This window comes from Alnus glutinosa, chromosome 8 (assembly GCF_958979055.1).
Source record: "Alnus glutinosa chromosome 8, dhAlnGlut1.1, whole genome shotgun sequence".
Lineage (NCBI taxonomy): Eukaryota > Viridiplantae > Streptophyta > Magnoliopsida > Fagales > Betulaceae > Alnus > Alnus glutinosa.
Genome location: NC_084893.1, coordinates 17,225,260 through 17,241,985, shown reverse-complemented (window position 1 = coordinate 17,241,985; position 16,726 = coordinate 17,225,260). Strand labels below are relative to the sequence as shown.

Here is a 16,726-nt window from a genome sequence, read left to right as displayed (position 1 = left end):
ATCAAGGATAGCGTCCAGAAGATGTTGCCCTATCGGTCGAACAAATGCAGTTGTCTTCCCATATCTGTGTTTGAAAAGGAAATCGGATTTCTTGTTGAACTCTGATGAGCGTCCAGACGTATTGCCGCAACATCCAGACGGATGTAACCTTGAACTCTTCAAATCTTCTAGACACTGATGGGCATTCGGACGCATGACTGGTTCGTCCGAACGGAAGCTTGGGATACGACTTCTCTGACTTGAAATCTGCACAAAATCTTCTTTGAGCATTTTGAACCACTTTTATGAAATGAAGACTCTGAAATAAACGGCATCCCTGATTATGTAGCAACATTACATAAAAGTGATTTGTCAAACAGAATGCAGTCAATCACAAACTAACATTTTTTTTATTATTATTATTATTTTTTTAATTTTGAGGGTATTTTATGTAAATTTTGATTTTAAGTTAGGGTAATTGAGTCTTTTCACGAATTTCACTGTCGGAAGGGGGTAACGGTATGAAAATGATAGTTTCATGCTTTTTTTTGGTTGAGGTGTCAGTTCGTGGTGGCATGTTGACAATGGTTGGTAATTAGTGGGAAAAAAATGTAATTATCCCTTTTGATTTTGCTTTCTTCTTCACCATCATAACCTAACTTTCGACTCATTCATCCATTGGAAGTTGGAACCTAAAATTCCTTCCAAAGACCAAAAGCAACAACCCATTTTGGGTGGCTTTGGCGGGGTCGAGTTGGTGGATCGGATCTTTAGGTGCTTTTGAAGAACCATGTTTAGATCCTTCCGATATTGGTACCATGGTATGATTGCATTCGCGGACAAACTTCAAGACACGGATTCAAACTTTTCTCGCTATATACATTTTGCATAATTTCCGCATGCTCTTTTAATAATATTAATAAATTTTTTTTTTTTTTCACATGCTTAAAAGATAAACAACATTTTTTTAGACTAATTTAAAAGAATTTCTACAAAACCTATCGTATAGGAATTTTAAATCCTTTTCTTTTCAACTAATATTTCTTTCTTGTGGTTGCCAAAAAACGAGACGAAGTGTTGGAGAATAGAAAACAAAATAGGTTTGAAATTTGAAAAGAGACAAATATGCAAGAGTTAAAACACTGCAAGAGACACTGAGACAGGGTGGATTTCCCGAGCTTTAAATTAGTACTATTTTATTTGCCCGTTTCTTTAAAACTACCCTTCTGTACTCTTCCTCTTGCTCCTTTCTTAGCTTCATGACTATCACACAGTCCCCAGCTTTAATTCAAACTTCACCTCTCTCTCTCTCTCTCTCTCCAAAGGTTCTCTCTTCTTTCTAAAACACTTTCCTTTCTAGCTTAAAATAGGTTTGTTGATACAGTTCTTACCGCCCAGTCCATATCTTTCCAAAAAACAGAACATTTCTCATTGTCTCTTTTAGTCGCTGATATACCTTCCAGTGTCTGATATTTGCAAAGTGGGTTTCTCATGGAGTTCTCCCAAATGCTGCTCAGATCCTAAAAGAGAAGTAACTAAGTGTGGTAGCGTTGTCTTGTATAAAGATATCAAGGTGAGATTCACTTTCTTTCAGCTTCTACTTTACCATCAATCTCTTTCTTGTTTTGATGTTCGTACTTTTCTTCTTTAGCATGCCTCTGCTCATCTTTGGTATGTTTAGATGTTCCGAAAGTGGTTGATAAGAAATTAAGAGGTGGAATCTGAAGACTACCCACAATTCCAAATCACAGGACGTTGTAAGATTCTTAGTCCAAATCGTCTTGACTTGTCATTCCTTTGCTCAGCTAACAAAATCATAATAGACGAATACATAGGGTGAGGGGGAGAGATGAGATCTTTGTTTCACCAGTTTTTTCGTGCGTTTTGTTTGTTTTAGGTTGTTCTCTTATTTAATTATTTTCAAGATGTTAGTTTGGTCAAGTCCCTTCCTTTCCTTTGGATCCCAAACTAAAACGAAACACCAATAGAGGGATGAGACATGCACATCAGACTTTCAGCCGTTTATCATTTCACCACTTGCCCTTGAAATGAGCTACCTTTGTCAGGAAAAGCTGATAAGAAAATGCCTAAATGACATAATTGCCCTGCCCTTCCTTCTCAGATTTTGAAGTCTCTGAGATTTTTTTTTTTTTTTTTAGTTATTAAATGTGAATGACCCCAATGCTTTTACACTGTCCCAGAAGCACCCCACCAGAGAAAATGGGAAATACGAGGAGGCCCTAGAGTTTTGCAAAAAAAAAAGTAAAAATCAAGCAGTCAAATTATAGGGTTTAACTTCTTGTATTTATTTATTATCCATATGGGAAATGATTTGTGGGGACAAAAAATCGTTCCCCACCTCTTTCTTTGTGGTTTTTAAATAAAATAAAATAAAAAAATATCCTTTAATGTAACATCAAATGACACTTTTTTAATTTTATATTAAAAAGAGAGTGATGGGACGGTTTTCCGTCCCATGTATCACCTCTCCTTATGCTTATTTACTACTACTATTTCTTTTGTTAAAAAACGTTTTGAGTTAGTGCTTCTTTAGGGGACTCCTTGATGACACTATTTTTGTATACTATACGCCCTTTCGGTTTGTTTAGAAGAAAGTTGGTGAAGAATATTTAACTATCAATGTCTATTTCTGTCATGGTTGAATAACAAAAATTATCAGTAATCCACCATAAGTATTTTTTAATTGCATGGCCTTTTAGAATTAGAAAGCTTTGAATGGTGGCATTATTGAGAGAGAGAATAAAAGGAGGCGGATCCCACTTTTGTTTCTAAATAGAACCGCCAAGTCCCACCACCACCTGTCACGGCTGACTTCAAAACTTTGTCTTTATGTTGGGGCGTTGTGTTTCTTCTATGCTTTTAATAAATTTCCATTTGACAAGTGGTTTTCCTTTTCTAACTTTGTCTGAAAAGAATTAGGTATTAATTCTTTTAGATGATTGAGTTGAAAACCTTATGGGGAGAGGGATGGAGAAATAAAAACCAGTGGTTTCTTCTGTAAATGTATAGAAACTACTAGTTTTTTTTTTTAAAAAAACTTTTTATTGCATTTCAGATCTTTCTCATTTTTAAGGCCTTTAAAGTTGTCTGTACACTATCTGGACCCAATGCTAAATATTTTTCGTGTGAGATGGCCTAGTAAATTTTTTATTGCATTGTGTTTAATTTTTGTTTTATTTTTAATATCAGGGGAAAAGGAAAACATAGTGCCCAAAAGGTAGCAACATCAAGACTTGTTTGGTTAGTGTTTAGGTAAAAAAAATTCGCCTTTTGAGAGTGGAAAGGATAGAATACTTTCTAAACTTTGATACCTTTTATGAATTTTCTTCATTAATAGCACATATTTGAAGATTACTACCACATTATAAACTGTTTCCATTTAGATTTTAGATGGTAAAGCGAGAAAAGTTTTACTCTGGGTGTTGTACGTAAAAGGGTCCAGGTCAGTTTTCTGCCTTCTGTTGGGATGTCAATGGCAGGTTAAAGCATTTCCAAGAGCTCACACTGACTTCTACTAAAATAATACCTTCACCTTCTGTCAGATTTTCACTATATTCTACAGAATTTCACTAATTTTAATGCGTTCAATATTTCCACCATCTGATATTCCATTTGATCACTGCTTGTATTCTGCAGATCATAAGCTCTTTTTGATCTATCTTCTTCTATCAACAGTCTTTAAGCGAATCAATGCCAAGATCAAGGTTAGAGAACATAACACTCCCATATATATGCAATTTTCTTTGAACAAAAAATGCAATTAATAAAATGGCTTTGTATTTGATGTTGCATGCTTCAAAACCAGTTGTCTGAATAGTGAGATCCTAATGTCTTCCACTGTGCTCCATATCCAAAGTCTGTGCTTTATGTATGTATAACCTCTAGCTGCAAGCTAATTCCAACTTGAACAAAATTCTTTATGAGTAATGCTATTTAGTAGACTGTTATACGATTAATATATAATTTGATAATATGGCAGTGAAAATTAGTTATTGAATCAAGTTGATTTTCACTGTTACGTCATCTCAGTTGTATAGCAGCCGTATAACAATTTACTAAATAGCATACAAAAAAGCATTAGCTATTCTTGTTTGTTGTTTGTTAGTGGACATAACGACAGGTCTGGAAGAATGTCCTGTTGGATCAGATCATATTTAGAAGAAGAAAAAAAAAAAAAAAAAAAAAAAAAAAAAAAAACTATGCAGGTCTCTTGTTTGTGCAAACTCTTCATCACTGCCTATATGGAAGAGTATATTATGTGATCGAGTTGCATAGTCCTTGGCTGAATATCTTCAACTATATGAACAAGTGCATAGCATCATTTAATTTTTGAGGTCCCATAAACCAAATTGATGACATCAATTAGGTATAATTCTAAGGAGATTTAGTTGATCATATTGTAGAAAATGTTGCATATCATCAGAATAAACTCGAAACATCAGTTGCAGCATCTTGGACACTTGTGTTGAGCCTGTAATCCACCATATGTAAGCTAAAAGTTGTAATTGTTTAGTGTCTATTCACTAATATGACTTTAGTTATATGCACACAAAAATGGCATTCTGTAACAAAGTTTGAGATCTGTTCTTATCATTTTTACTTTCAGTTGATCCTAACATAGTTTCTCTTGTAAGTAATCCTCAGTCAACATAAATTACCAGGACCTCTATAAGATCCTGGTTAAGTCAATCGTTGTATATGATTTCCTTGTACCCTTAGCAGTGGTGTGGCAGTTCCTGAGGTTGATGATTCTTGCAGTATAACCTCAGTGCAAACCATCAGATTTAGATTTGTAATGGTGTACTCAGTGTATAGAAGATAATCTTCCCACATCAAGCTATTACAGGAATTGCCTTATGAATAGTTTCTTCTTATATATCTGGGATTTATGATTTCCTCTTTAACTATGTGAGTGGATTTTAATTAGATATTATTTACTTCCTTAATCTTTATGATAAACAGGGGAACTGAAATGCCACAGAGGCAGTCTCCTCGAGGCCCACATCCACTCAGGACATCAAGTTCTGATTCTGATCCACTGCATCATCGACCAACTACTGAACGGAGTCCCAAGCTAGCGGATCGTCGGTCCCCGAGAGGTGCCCAAACTGATTCACTAAGCCAGAAGAAACTTGGTACCCGCATTGCAGATTTAGAATCTCAACTTAGGCAAGCACAAGTAGAACTAAAGGTTCTAAAAGATCAATTGGTTTCAGCTGAGGCTGCCAAAAAAGAAGCTGAAGAAGAATTGGAGAAGAAAAGCAAGAGGCCAGTTGTTTCTGAACCAGTGGAAATCCAAGGAAAGGATCCTCCTTCAGAAATTCAAGAATCTAAGAAAAGCAAGAAGCTAGTTGTTCCTGAACCAGAGGAAATCCAAGGAAAGGATCCTCCTACAGAAATTCAAGAATCTAACTGTAACAAAAATGATACCAGTGCTCCAGATGACAAACAACCCGAAACTGATGTTTTTGAAGTTCCAGTAGAAAAAGTGACAGTTGAGCCCAAGATTGAACACACCCATCTGACCGATCAGGTTGAAAAGGAAACCAAGCCCATTGACATTTCAACAGAGACACCGGCAAATCCTGAGCCGGAGAAACCATCCTTCCATGACTTGGCTCTGAATAATGACGAGATACATATACCAAAAGCCAAGTTAGAAGAGAAGGAACAGGAGCTAGAGGTGTTCATTAAAGAAAATGAGAACCTGAGAAACCAGGTGATTGAAGCAGCTTTAAAAATATCATCTGCTCAAACCAAAGAAGAAGAAACGGTCTTGAGGTTGAGCCAACTTGGAGAAGAGCTGAAAACAAGTAAAGCAAATGCAGCTCAGCTGAGTGAGAAGATGAAAGCTGTGGAAGAAGCAAAGGAGGCATTGGAAGAAGAGATGAAGAAGCTGAGAGTACAGACAGAGCAGTGGAGGAAAGCAGCGGATGCTGCAGCAGCAGTGCTTGCTGGGGATATGGAGATGAATGGGAGGATCTATGAGCGATGTGTCTCCATGGATAAGCAGTTTGGTGGTGTATTTGAGCCACCAACTGGTGGATACGCTAGTTTTGGCGGATCACCCAGGATGGCTGGTGATTTGGATGATGGTCCTGGAAGTGGAAAGCGAAAGGGTTCTGGGATCAGAAAGTTGGGACACTTGTGGGGAAAGAAGGGCCAGAAATGAAACTCTCTCTAAGGTGAGTTTAAAACCTGCTGCACTCTTTCGAAGTATGTATAATGGGAGCGAAATAGTTGCTTGCTGTTTCGCAGGTGATATGTTTAATGTTTTAGGGGTTCCATCATTTTCTCCATCTTGTTCCCAGTAGTTGGTGCTTGTATATTCAAAGCTTTATTGGGATGTATGTTGTATGGACTATGTTTTTGGAAACCCTTACTGCCAGATATGGTTCATTTTGGATGTCCTATTGTTAAAACAATTATTTTCTAGCTAATCTAATATCTACAGTTCAGTGCAATCAACCCTCTATGTATATAAACTCTTGGACACCTTCTCCGATGCATGCAAGCCAGTTTTCAATAGTAAGTTTTACATAAAGTTTGTATCATTTACTATCAGAGTCAAACCATCACGTCAAGTATAAAATCAAATACAGCTCGTCAAGTATGAGAATTAAATAGGTTGCGGCTTTGTGGTCGAGTCATGAAAGGGGCGACCTATATGCTAGATTAAAATGTTTTGGTACTATGTATGGGCATAATGTCATTTTTTTTTTTTTTTTTTTTAAGTGAACTTGTAAATTCATATATCATCAGACAAATTAAAATCAACGTTTACAGTTCCAGATAAGCCGGAAGGGTAAGACTCAATCCACTCATGATTCAAATGATTGACAATTGCATATTTGGCAAGACAGTGGCTGCCTTATTGCCCTCACGACCAACATGTTGGAATAACTCCGACCCAAAACAACTGAGGAGACCCTTGGTTTCAATAACCAGATTACCGAAAGAACCCGGCCCCCTCATCATTTTGCAGCGCCAAAACAACTTCAAGCGTATCCCCTTCTAGGATCACATTTGAATAGCCCATAACTCGCCCAAAATCAGCCCCTTGCCGAGCCCCCCACGCCTCTGCAGGAGTAATGATAGGCAGGGGCCACCTTGCCGGCCCCTACCCGGCCATTTTCACTTTTAACCTTTTTTTTTTTTTTTTTAAGAAAAAAAAAAAAATTCAAAAAAAAAAATTCAAAATTTGAAAACAAAAACCAATAAAGCATCCCATTTTTTCATTTTTGTTCCCCGACTTCCCCCCAAATTCTCCCTCCCTCTCTCCATCTTCCCCAAAATCTTCCCACCGTCAACCACCGTTCGGAACCCGGCACCGTCGACTACCACGCACGACCCGCCACCGTCGTTCTCTATCTTCGGCCAACGTTCGTTCTCCGTCGTTCCGGCGACCATTTTCGCACGAGCCCGCCACCGTCGCTCTCCATCTCCGACAGAGCAACCGTCGACGAGGTCCCCCAACGTCTGACGACCCATACCCAACCACCGGCAGTCTTCCAGTTCGGCCCTCTTCCATCTCCGGCCAGATTCTAGTTCCGGCAAACCAGCCTTTTTATTTTTTTCAGCTACCGTGACCCAGCTCTGCCACCGTCGACCACCACGCACGACCCACCACCGTCTCCGGCCGTCTTTCATCTCCGACAGAGCGACCGCCGACGAGGTCCCCCAGTTCCGACGACCCATTTCCGGCCCAGATTTCCCCCATTTCCGGCTCTGGTACCGATCTCCCCCATTTTTTGGTTTTTTCAGTTGTTTTCGGATTTGCTTTTTTTAGTTCCTTGCTGTGATTTGTGGTTTTCAGATTTGTGGTTATAAAATTCCTTCTTACATGTTTGTTTATGTGGATTGTGAAACATTGTAAACCGAAAAACTCCCATGGGGCATGATGTTTCAGAATGGGATGTTGATGCTGGATTTGGGTCAATCTCTGAATGGGTATTGGTTCTTGCTGCCTGATTGGATATTGTTTGATTGTTTGTGGTTTTTTGATTGTTTGGGGGTAATGTAACCGAAGCTCCTTAGAGGAGATGTTGAAATTCTTGAAGCATATGGAGTACCCGATTTGTTGGAAATTGTTTGTGGTTTTTGGATTGTTTGATGGTTTTTCCATCTAGTATGCTGGAAGTTCACAAGAAAGTTGCATAAAGCATTAATTTTAATTTTCCATAAAGAATTAAAAAAAAAAAAAAAAAGAGGAGGAGGAGGAGGAAAAGAGGTGGGTGATGAGTGTAATTGAATTTGAATCAGGTGAGCTACACCCACTGGACCAACAAAGCATTAATTTAAGGATATGGTATTGAATGCAAGTCATGCAATCACTGATGTTAACAAAAATAGGATGCTAATTTTTTAATGAATGTTCCAGCTGGGAGGAGGAGGAAATATCATGATGATGTAACTGTAATTCAGAAGAGGTAAGCCCCTGCCTCCAATTTCACTTTGTTAGGGAATTTCTGGTAAAAAAGGATCAAAGGAGGGAAGGGATGAATAGCAAAGAAACGTGTGATTTAATTAATTATTAGGGAAATGCTGCTCTCCACCCAACACAAAAGTGGTGTGGGATTTAATAGATCCAAACACCAGAACACAGGGGATTCCTTCCCCATTTTTTCTTTTCATTCCCTCCCTTTTCCCGTTCAAACACACTGGAAGTTTGCTGCTATGTATCACGTTTACCATCAATAAAAAATAGTATAGTCAATTTGCTTGATCATATGATAGAAAATTGTGTACTACATTAGTTTCGTGGAATACTAAAATGATTTTTAATGGCTGAATGTTTGTGTGCGCGCTCTTGTGCAGGTGCGAATATATATATATATATGTTTTTCACTTCATTGTACCCATATAACCCTGCATGACAGAGCTAGAATATAACATATGCTTTACTCATTGAAAGGAGCCCCTAGGTTTAAAGCAGTTGAAACAATTGTTACAATGTGTTCTCTCATCCTTACAGCAAAGCTCCCTGTGCCAAAATCAAAATCCAGACCTATCCTTATCAACCCTGGCTTGATTGCCAAAACATCATTTATCAGAAAATCTACATGAAGTGAGCTATTAGTCACCCATTTTAGCTTTTCCTTTTCCATTTCAAAACACCCGATACACTTTGAATAACCCTGCTTTGGGTTCTTGCTTGATAAACACTCAAAATTCTTGCATTGGTAATTGCTCCACCTTACATTTCTGTCATCTGGCAATCTCCACAGAGACTCATTGATTGAATATGGCTTCTGGTAAATAAAACACACGCATGCCCTATTGTGTTGTATATCCTCTCTGTTCCATATATGTTAATCTTCCGAAGTCTATTCTCTTTTGGGGTTATGTACTTCCTAATCCCCCCAATTCAATATACAGAAGATTTTCAGTATATGCCATAAACAAAATCTATGACGGGCATTCGGAAACACCTTATTAATAGCATTTTTCATGGCCCTATCTTGATCTGTAATAATTGCCCTTGGCGCACGGCCCTTCATGCATTTCAACCATGCCTCAAACAACCAAACAAATGACGCCGTATCCTCACTTGAAATTAATGCCGCCCCTAAAAGAATTGATTGACCATGATGGTTTACTCCCACAAAAGAGGCAAATGGCATTTCGTATTTGTTAGTTAAGTATGTTGTGTCAAATGTAACCACATCACCAAAATCTTCATATGATGCCCTACTTCGTGCATCAGCCCAAAACACATTTCTCAGCCTACACTCATCATCCACATCTATATCAAAATAGAAATCATCATTTACTTTCCGCATTCTATTGAAATAGTCACGAAGTGCTGCGGCACCGCCTGTACCAAGGCGAAGGCGTCTTGAGTTCGCAATATAATTGCGACACTCTCTCTCTCCAAAAGTAAGATTCTCATATCCCCCGCTTCAACGGCTAGTGCGTTATAAATTTTATTCGTACGGATTCCAGCTCTATCATCTATATCAAGCTTTCTCTTCGTAGCAGGATCCAACTTCTTGTTACACCGAAAGTATCTCGCTTTACCTGGGCTTAAGTCGTGATTATGCCCTAGATTTACATTTGTCACATACCACGATGTATCCACTAACGTTGCATTCAAAGTAGCCTTACACCCCGTTTTGCTTGTTTTGCTAGCCTTGCAAAGGTTATTACTTGAATTGGATGATGCTTTGCCTCCGCGAGCACATGTCAGGGTGATGTAATGTACATCTCCATTTTCAAACTTTTTCTTCTTCTTTTGTGTCACACCAAAACCCACTTGCTTTCCATAATTCCTATAATAGTCAACGACTTCCTCTATTGAGCCAAATAGCATACCGTTCTTAGGCTCCTCAACAACTTTATCTCCATCTATGAGCTTGGCCTTGGACCGACAATTATCCACACCATCATTCAATTGGTCATTAGCAACAATTTCATTTCCATCTATCACAAAATGAAAATAAATAAATAAATAAATATGGTGTAAAGAACCCAACTATAAATAATAACATTTATTATGTTACAAAAATTAAAGGTAAGCATGAAGTGTCCAACATACCATTTTGAGGGTCCATTTCGATGGGCACAACATCATCAAGTTCAATATGTGTCAATGAACAATCATCATCAAGTTCAATATGTGTCAATGAACAATCATCTTCGTGTTGTGAAATCAAGTCCAATTGCGATAAATCCATTTAAAAGTTTCTGTAACAAATAAAGATTCATATCAATGCATTATCATTTAGTTCATAATTACAAGAAAAGCACTCAAGAAACATAGCACTCAATAAAGGCCTAAGCATAAGAACATACAATAACTAATTAAATATTATCATTGAGAGTGAGCATGTGTGTTTTTCTGTGTGGCTGTGAGAGTGAGAGAGTCCAATGATAATATAGTGTTTGTATTCCCTCCAAATGACTCAACTTTCTGAAATTCAGTATAAAAAGAAGAAAATACATCAAGAAGAGCAAGGAACATACAATAACTAATTAGCATGTGGGGGTTTGGAATTTATAAAAGGAAAACGCAAAAATGGGGGAGGGGGGAATCAAAAAATCAAAAAATAAAAAACAAAAAAAACCATAAACAATATCCAATCAGGTGTTTTGATATATCCCCCCCCATTTCAAATTCTTGTTATCATCTCTTGCTACACTACAGTTCAATGACCTGCAAGAGTGTTATTTGCAAAAAAGGTGGGATTAGAATGGACAATCTCACAAACAGGTAAAAAAGGGACACAAATACTGTTAGTAGAGAAAGTTATAATCCAGGTCTTGATGATTTCCTATCTGTGCTGACTACCTTTACCCGATACAGGTACTGGCTTTTTGAGGTATTGATTTAAGTTTTTCATATTCAGTTCTTTTTGGGAAACACTAACGATTTATCATACAATAACTATATAAATTTGTAAATTATAATGCTACAGCTTCAATTATCGGTTAGAATAACATATGGAAGTTTTGCAAATAATCATTTTTCCTGCAAATAATCAGTTTTGCAAATAAACATCATAATTCCATAATAAAGACAAACCAATGAGACATCAAAGCCAAAAACCAATATTTGACAACCAAAAAATGGTACCCGGAACTAGAAGACAGCCGGTGGTTGGGTATGGGTCGTCGGAGATGGCGCCTGGCAGTACCTAGTGGCCGGAGATGGAGATGGAGATGGAAGTAGGCAGTGGTCGACGGTGGTGCTCGTGCGAAACTGGTCGCCGGAACCGGAAGAACGACGGAGCTCCGAGGCGGGTAGTCACAGTAGCTGAAAAAACCAAAAAATGGTACCCGGAACTAGAAGACAGCCGGAGATGGAAGAGGGCTGGAACTGGAAGACTGCCGGTCGTCGGAGATGGCGCCTGGCAGTACCTAGTGGCCGGAGATGGAGATGGAGATGGAAGTAGGCAGTGGTCGACGGTGCTCGTGCGAAACTGGTCGCCGGAACCGGAAGAACGACGGAGCTCCGAACGGTGGCGGGAAGTACGCGGTGGTCGACGGTGGGAAGATTTTGGGGTAGATGGAGAGAGGGAGGGAAAATTTGGGGGGAAGCTCGTGAAACTGGTTTGGTGAAAAATGGGAGGTTCTGAACTGGTTTGGTGAAATTTTTAATTTTGAAACTTTTTTTTTTTTTTTTTTTTTTGAAAAAAAAAAAAAACATTAAAAGAGGCATGGCCCTTTCCACGTAGGAAAGGGCCGGGCAGGGGCCGGCAGGATGGCCCCTGCCTATCACTACTCATAGCTTCGATTCCTCAGCAACGTAATCCCATGCCGGTTAGGTGGTCCAAACCTCCTGTAGGAGTTATCAAGCTGAATTGGGATGCTGCTGTGAACCGACTGAAGAAATTGGTGGGAGTGGGGATAATTGCACGCGACTCTTGCGGTAAAGTTTTAGCATCACTGTGTTCTGTCCAACATTATATAGCTGACCCATCTACTGCAGAGGCGTGGGGGGCTCGGCAAGGGGCTGATTTTGGGCGAGTTATGGGCTATTCAAATGTGATCCTAGAAGGGGATACGCTTGAAGTTGTTTTGGCGCTGCAGCTTTCCTGTAGTCCTCCAATGTTTCAGCGGCATCTTTCATCGAACGGATGGGGGGTGGCAACATTCCTTCAAAAACATAGCTATTCCGGCGAAACCAAACTTGTTGAGCCACCATCACAAACAGCTCCACCTCCGCCCTACCCAGTCTACCAATCAACTGACCGAATAGAGACAGTACATCCACTGCAGAGAAATTACACTTGCTAATCCTGCGTGGGCCCTCTGTCCATATTTCCTGTGCTGCAGAACAGCCCCATAAAGCATGGTAACTAGACTCTACCTCCAGTTTGCACATTGGGCAAAGAGGATCATCCACCACCCTCCGTTTGTGGAGCTTCTCTTTTGTTGGAAGAATTTCATTGCACGCCTTGTAGCCGAGCCTGCCGCTTGCGTTCCAAATGATAAGCGCTATGCACTGAAAAGTGCCCAGTTGAAGTCCCTGCCCAAACAAGCCGATCCTGCATCACCAGAGGGCTAATGGGTATGTTGCATATTTACTCCACAATCTCCGCAGGGAAAATTTGCTCAATTAAAGGTATGTTCCACCATTTGGTATCAGCATCAATAATTTCGCATACCTTTGCATCCTGCCTTAGAACATGACTAGGTGATTGGATAATGTGTGAATTACTTGAAGGGATCCAACGGTCCCCCCATATTTTAACTTGTGTACCATCTCCAATACTCCATAATAACCCCTCCTGCAACACAGGTTTTGAGTTCCAGATGCTGCGCCAGGCGAATGAGGGCCGACAACCGAGAGAGGACCCCAAAAAATCACTGGTCGGGTAGTATTTTTCTCTCATTACCCTTGCTGCTAGAGTCCCAGGGAACTTAGAAAGTCTCCAGCCCTGCTTAGCAAGCATCAATAGGTTGAAGCTCTCTAATTCCCGGTACCCCAATCCACCCAATTTTTTATTCCTGCCTAGACCACTCCAAGCCATCCATGAGATTTTCCGATTGTTCTCCTTATGCCCCCACCAAAATTTTCCAAACAAAGAGTTTATTTCTCGACATAAAGTTGTAGGAAGCCAGAATACACTCATCGTGTATGTAGGGATAGCTTGAAGAACCGACTTGATAAGAACTTCCTTTCCCGCATGCGACAAGAACTTCTCCTTCCAACCATTTATCCATTTCCAAATTCTGCTTTTGAGGCTATTGAAAGTAGAAATTCTCGACCTTCCAATTAAAGCCGGCACACCAAGGTACGTTTCATAATTATTAGTAGAGCCCACCCCCATAGATTGTAATAGAGTATCATGTACCTCCCCGCGGGTGTTACGGCTAAAGAAAATGGACGTTTTCTCCCGATTGAGTTGTTGGCCTGAAGCAGCCTCATACCTTGCTAGTAGCCCTTGTATGTGCCTCCACTCCTATAAATTAGCATGGCAAAAGAGGAGACTATCATCCGCAAATAGTAAATGATTGATTCTAGTACCCCCTCGGGATATAGGAATCCCAGTGATGTCACCTCTTCTTACAAAATTATGTAACATCGAGCTCATCGCCTCCGCACATATGATGAAAAAATAAGGGGAGAGAGGATCTCCTTGACGGAGCCCTCTTTTAGGCACTATGTGACCATGAGGCTGCCCATTAATAAGGATGGAATAAGTCACTGTACGAACACAAGGCATAAGGAGATGACTCGCAAAACCGAGCTTAATCAACATAGCCTCCAAGAAATCCCAATCGAGTCTGTCATAGGCTTTGCTCATGTCCAATTTCATAGCCATAAAACCCTCCTTCCCCTTTAATCGTGTGTCCATGGTGTGAAGCGTTTCGAAAGCCACCAAGATATTATCTGTGATGAGTCTCCCCGGGATGAAGGCACTCTGTTCGAGGGATATAATAGAGGGTAGAACAAGTTTAAGCCTATTGGCAAGCACTTTGGAGATGATCTTGTTAAGAACATTGCATAAACTGATCGGCTGATAGTCCTTAACAAGAGTTGGTTGAGGTGACCTTAGGAATAAGGCATAAATTAGTTGAGTTGATAGCAGCTTCCAAAGGACCCCCATTAAGGAAATGCAAAGCAGCACGAGATACATCCGACCCCACTGTATCCCACGAGTTTTGATAAAACCCCGCTGAATAGCCATCCGGACCCGGCGATTTCAGTGGGTGCATTTGGTTTAGAGCAAACCGAATCTCCTCTTCAACAAAAGGCCGAAGGAGCCTTGAGTTCATTGCGGTAACTCGTGGTTCCAAATTCTCCAAGCATTGATCAATTCCTGTCGGACCTTGAGAAGAGAACAGGTGCTCATAATAATCCAGAAATTGTTTACTTACCTCTTGTTTCTTTTTCCAAACCCGGCCAGCATCATCAGTAATGCTCCGGATAGTATTTGTCTTTCTGCGCTGGTTCACCCACGAGTGAAAGTACTGAGTGTTCCGGTCCCCATGCTGGTACCAGTTTTGCTTTGAACGTTGCTTCCACCTCATGTCTTCCCTCTCCAAGATTTCCTCAATTTCTGCTTGAAGGGTTTTGATGGCCCCTACAAGAGTTGGATATGCACTCCTTTGAAGTGACAATAACTGTTCCTTCTTCTTCTTCAAAGTATCAGCAGCCCCCCGAACTTACGTCGACTCCACATCGAGAGGGATTTTTGACAGGATGTCAACCTGCACTGCACATCCACAATTAGACTTAGCCTTACACTCCTAGCTTCCCGAGCAGTACGGATAAGAGCTTGGTACTCTTCATCCTTCACCCAACCAGCCTAAAATTTAAAACCACGTTTGAATGAAAAATGTTCAGCCTGATAAATTACGTGGATAGGGTGATGGTCTGAAGTGCAAGAGGCTAGCACATGGACTGTGGCTGATTGAAAACGGGAACACCAAGCACTATCAGCCACGACTCTATCTAACCTTTCTTTCGTAAAAGAGCCATCCATACGATGATTACACCACGTGAACTTGGGCCCTAAAAACCCCAAATCATCTAAATCACAAACTTCCAAAGCTTCATGAAACCCCACCATTTGTGATTCTCGTCGGATAGCCGCCCCTTCCTTCTCCGACTATTCCACGATCTCATTGAAATCCCCCGCGCAAAGCCATGGTAATGGGAGAAGAGTTTTCAAATGTTTTAGAAGGGCCCAAGACTCTCCCCTACGGGCACAATCAGGATTACCATAAAATCCTGTAAATTGCCAAGATGAAAGCTCCTCTGCATCCTTGATAACTGCATGGACGTGAGACCGAGAATAGTTGTAGATTTCTAAATCCAGACCTTCCTTCCATAAGAACGCGAGACCCCCACTCCTTCCAACCGGATTCACAACAAAAACCCCTTGGAACCCGAGTCTACACTGAATAACTTCCATTTTCTTCTGCTTGCTAAGTGTTTCCATAAGAAACACAAAACTGGGTTTCTTTTCCTTCACCAATTGATGAAGATCGCGAACTGCTCGAGGGTTCCCAAGCCCACGACAGTTCCAACTAAGACAACTCATTGTGGCCGGTGGGGCTGAGCTTCAGCCGCCGCCTTTGCCAACATATCATTTTTCCTGTCTTCAAGCTTGCACTTCTTGAGTCCCGACCCTTGAATAGACGGGAGTGGTAGGAGCGGATCAGCAGGATATGAAAGATTCTCACCTACTGGGATGGAGTCCCTGGTTACCCCTCGAGCCTTCCTCTTCCATGAACGGGTTGAAGTCGGTTTTGGGATGGAATCCACACCAGAGGCCAGAAGAGATTTAGCAGTTGGTGAAGAGTCATTCACATGGAGATGCGAATCTGCATCATCACCCTCAGAACCCCCCACCAACATAACACTAAGGAGAGGGGGGCTATCCTGGATTGGTCCCACCCTGGCAGCATGTTGCATGGGGTTGGTGACGTGGGAAGAACTGGGACTGGGCATGTGGGAACCGACCACAATAGGCCCACTCGAAACATGAACTCCCACATTGACCGCCACGTACCCCTCTACATCAGGTGGGAGTGCTTTGACGTGGGTGTCTACAATACCCGGGGATATATCAGGTAGCAGTTGGATAGGGAAACTATCATTGGGTGGGCTAGTCATCAAACTCCCTTTCTGACGCTCCACATCACCCCCACTCTGTGAACAAGCCGAAAAAATAGGGGAAGGAGTTACAAAAATTGGCAATGGCCGTAGAACTGTTTCCGAGACTCCGTGATTGCGGAAAGATGGTGGTTCCTCCATAGAATCGGCAATGAC

The 16,726-nt window shown here is 40.7% G+C and overlaps 2 protein-coding genes across 7 annotated transcripts; one reads left to right on the top strand and one right to left on the bottom strand.

Annotated features, from left to right (window-relative positions):
* The first annotated feature begins 1,230 nt into the window (after positions 1 to 1,230).
* Positions 1,231 to 6,464, top strand: LOC133876408 (interactor of constitutive active ROPs 1-like). Of its 5 annotated transcripts, XM_062314688.1 has the most exons (4): positions 1,231 to 1,552; positions 3,190 to 3,217; positions 3,637 to 3,704; positions 4,963 to 6,464. In XM_062314688.1, the coding sequence occupies exons 3-4, from the start codon at positions 3,691 to 3,693 to the stop codon at positions 6,170 to 6,172; spliced, it is 1,224 nt and encodes a 407-aa protein (XP_062170672.1). In that variant the 5' UTR covers positions 1,231 to 1,552; positions 3,190 to 3,217; positions 3,637 to 3,690; the 3' UTR covers positions 6,173 to 6,464. The 5 variants fall into 5 exon arrangements, with proteins under 5 accessions (XP_062170672.1, XP_062170670.1, XP_062170674.1 ...); XM_062314686.1 differs by lacking the exon at positions 3,190 to 3,217; XM_062314690.1 differs by lacking the exons at positions 1,231 to 1,552; positions 3,190 to 3,217 and adding an exon at positions 3,234 to 3,252.
* Positions 6,465 to 8,899: 2,435 nt separating this feature from the next.
* LOC133875679 (protein FAR1-RELATED SEQUENCE 5-like) lies at positions 8,900 to 12,422 on the bottom strand. Of its 2 annotated transcripts, XM_062313883.1 has the most exons (4): positions 11,860 to 12,422; positions 11,576 to 11,636; positions 10,538 to 10,686; positions 8,900 to 10,422 (listed from the first exon to the last, which is right to left on the bottom strand). In XM_062313883.1, exons 3-4 carry the CDS (start codon positions 10,674 to 10,676, stop codon positions 9,770 to 9,772), a joined length of 792 nt encoding a protein of 263 aa, XP_062169867.1. In that variant the 5' UTR covers positions 10,677 to 10,686; positions 11,576 to 11,636; positions 11,860 to 12,422; the 3' UTR covers positions 8,900 to 9,769. The 2 variants fall into 2 exon arrangements, with proteins under 2 accessions (XP_062169867.1, XP_062169866.1); XM_062313882.1 differs by having other exon boundaries at positions 11,576 to 12,420.
* Between the last annotated feature and the right edge of the window lie 4,304 nt (positions 12,423 to 16,726).

Excerpts from the sequence above, each read along its gene's own strand:
- LOC133875679 (XM_062313883.1), bottom strand. The coding sequence starts at position 10,676 with ATGGATTTATCGCAATTGGACTTGATTTCACAACACGAAGATGATTGT. Across the intron at positions 10,423-10,537 it reads CGAAATGGACCCTCAAAATG|ATGGAAATGAAATTGTTGCT; the intron begins GTATGTTGGACA and ends ATTTTGTGATAG.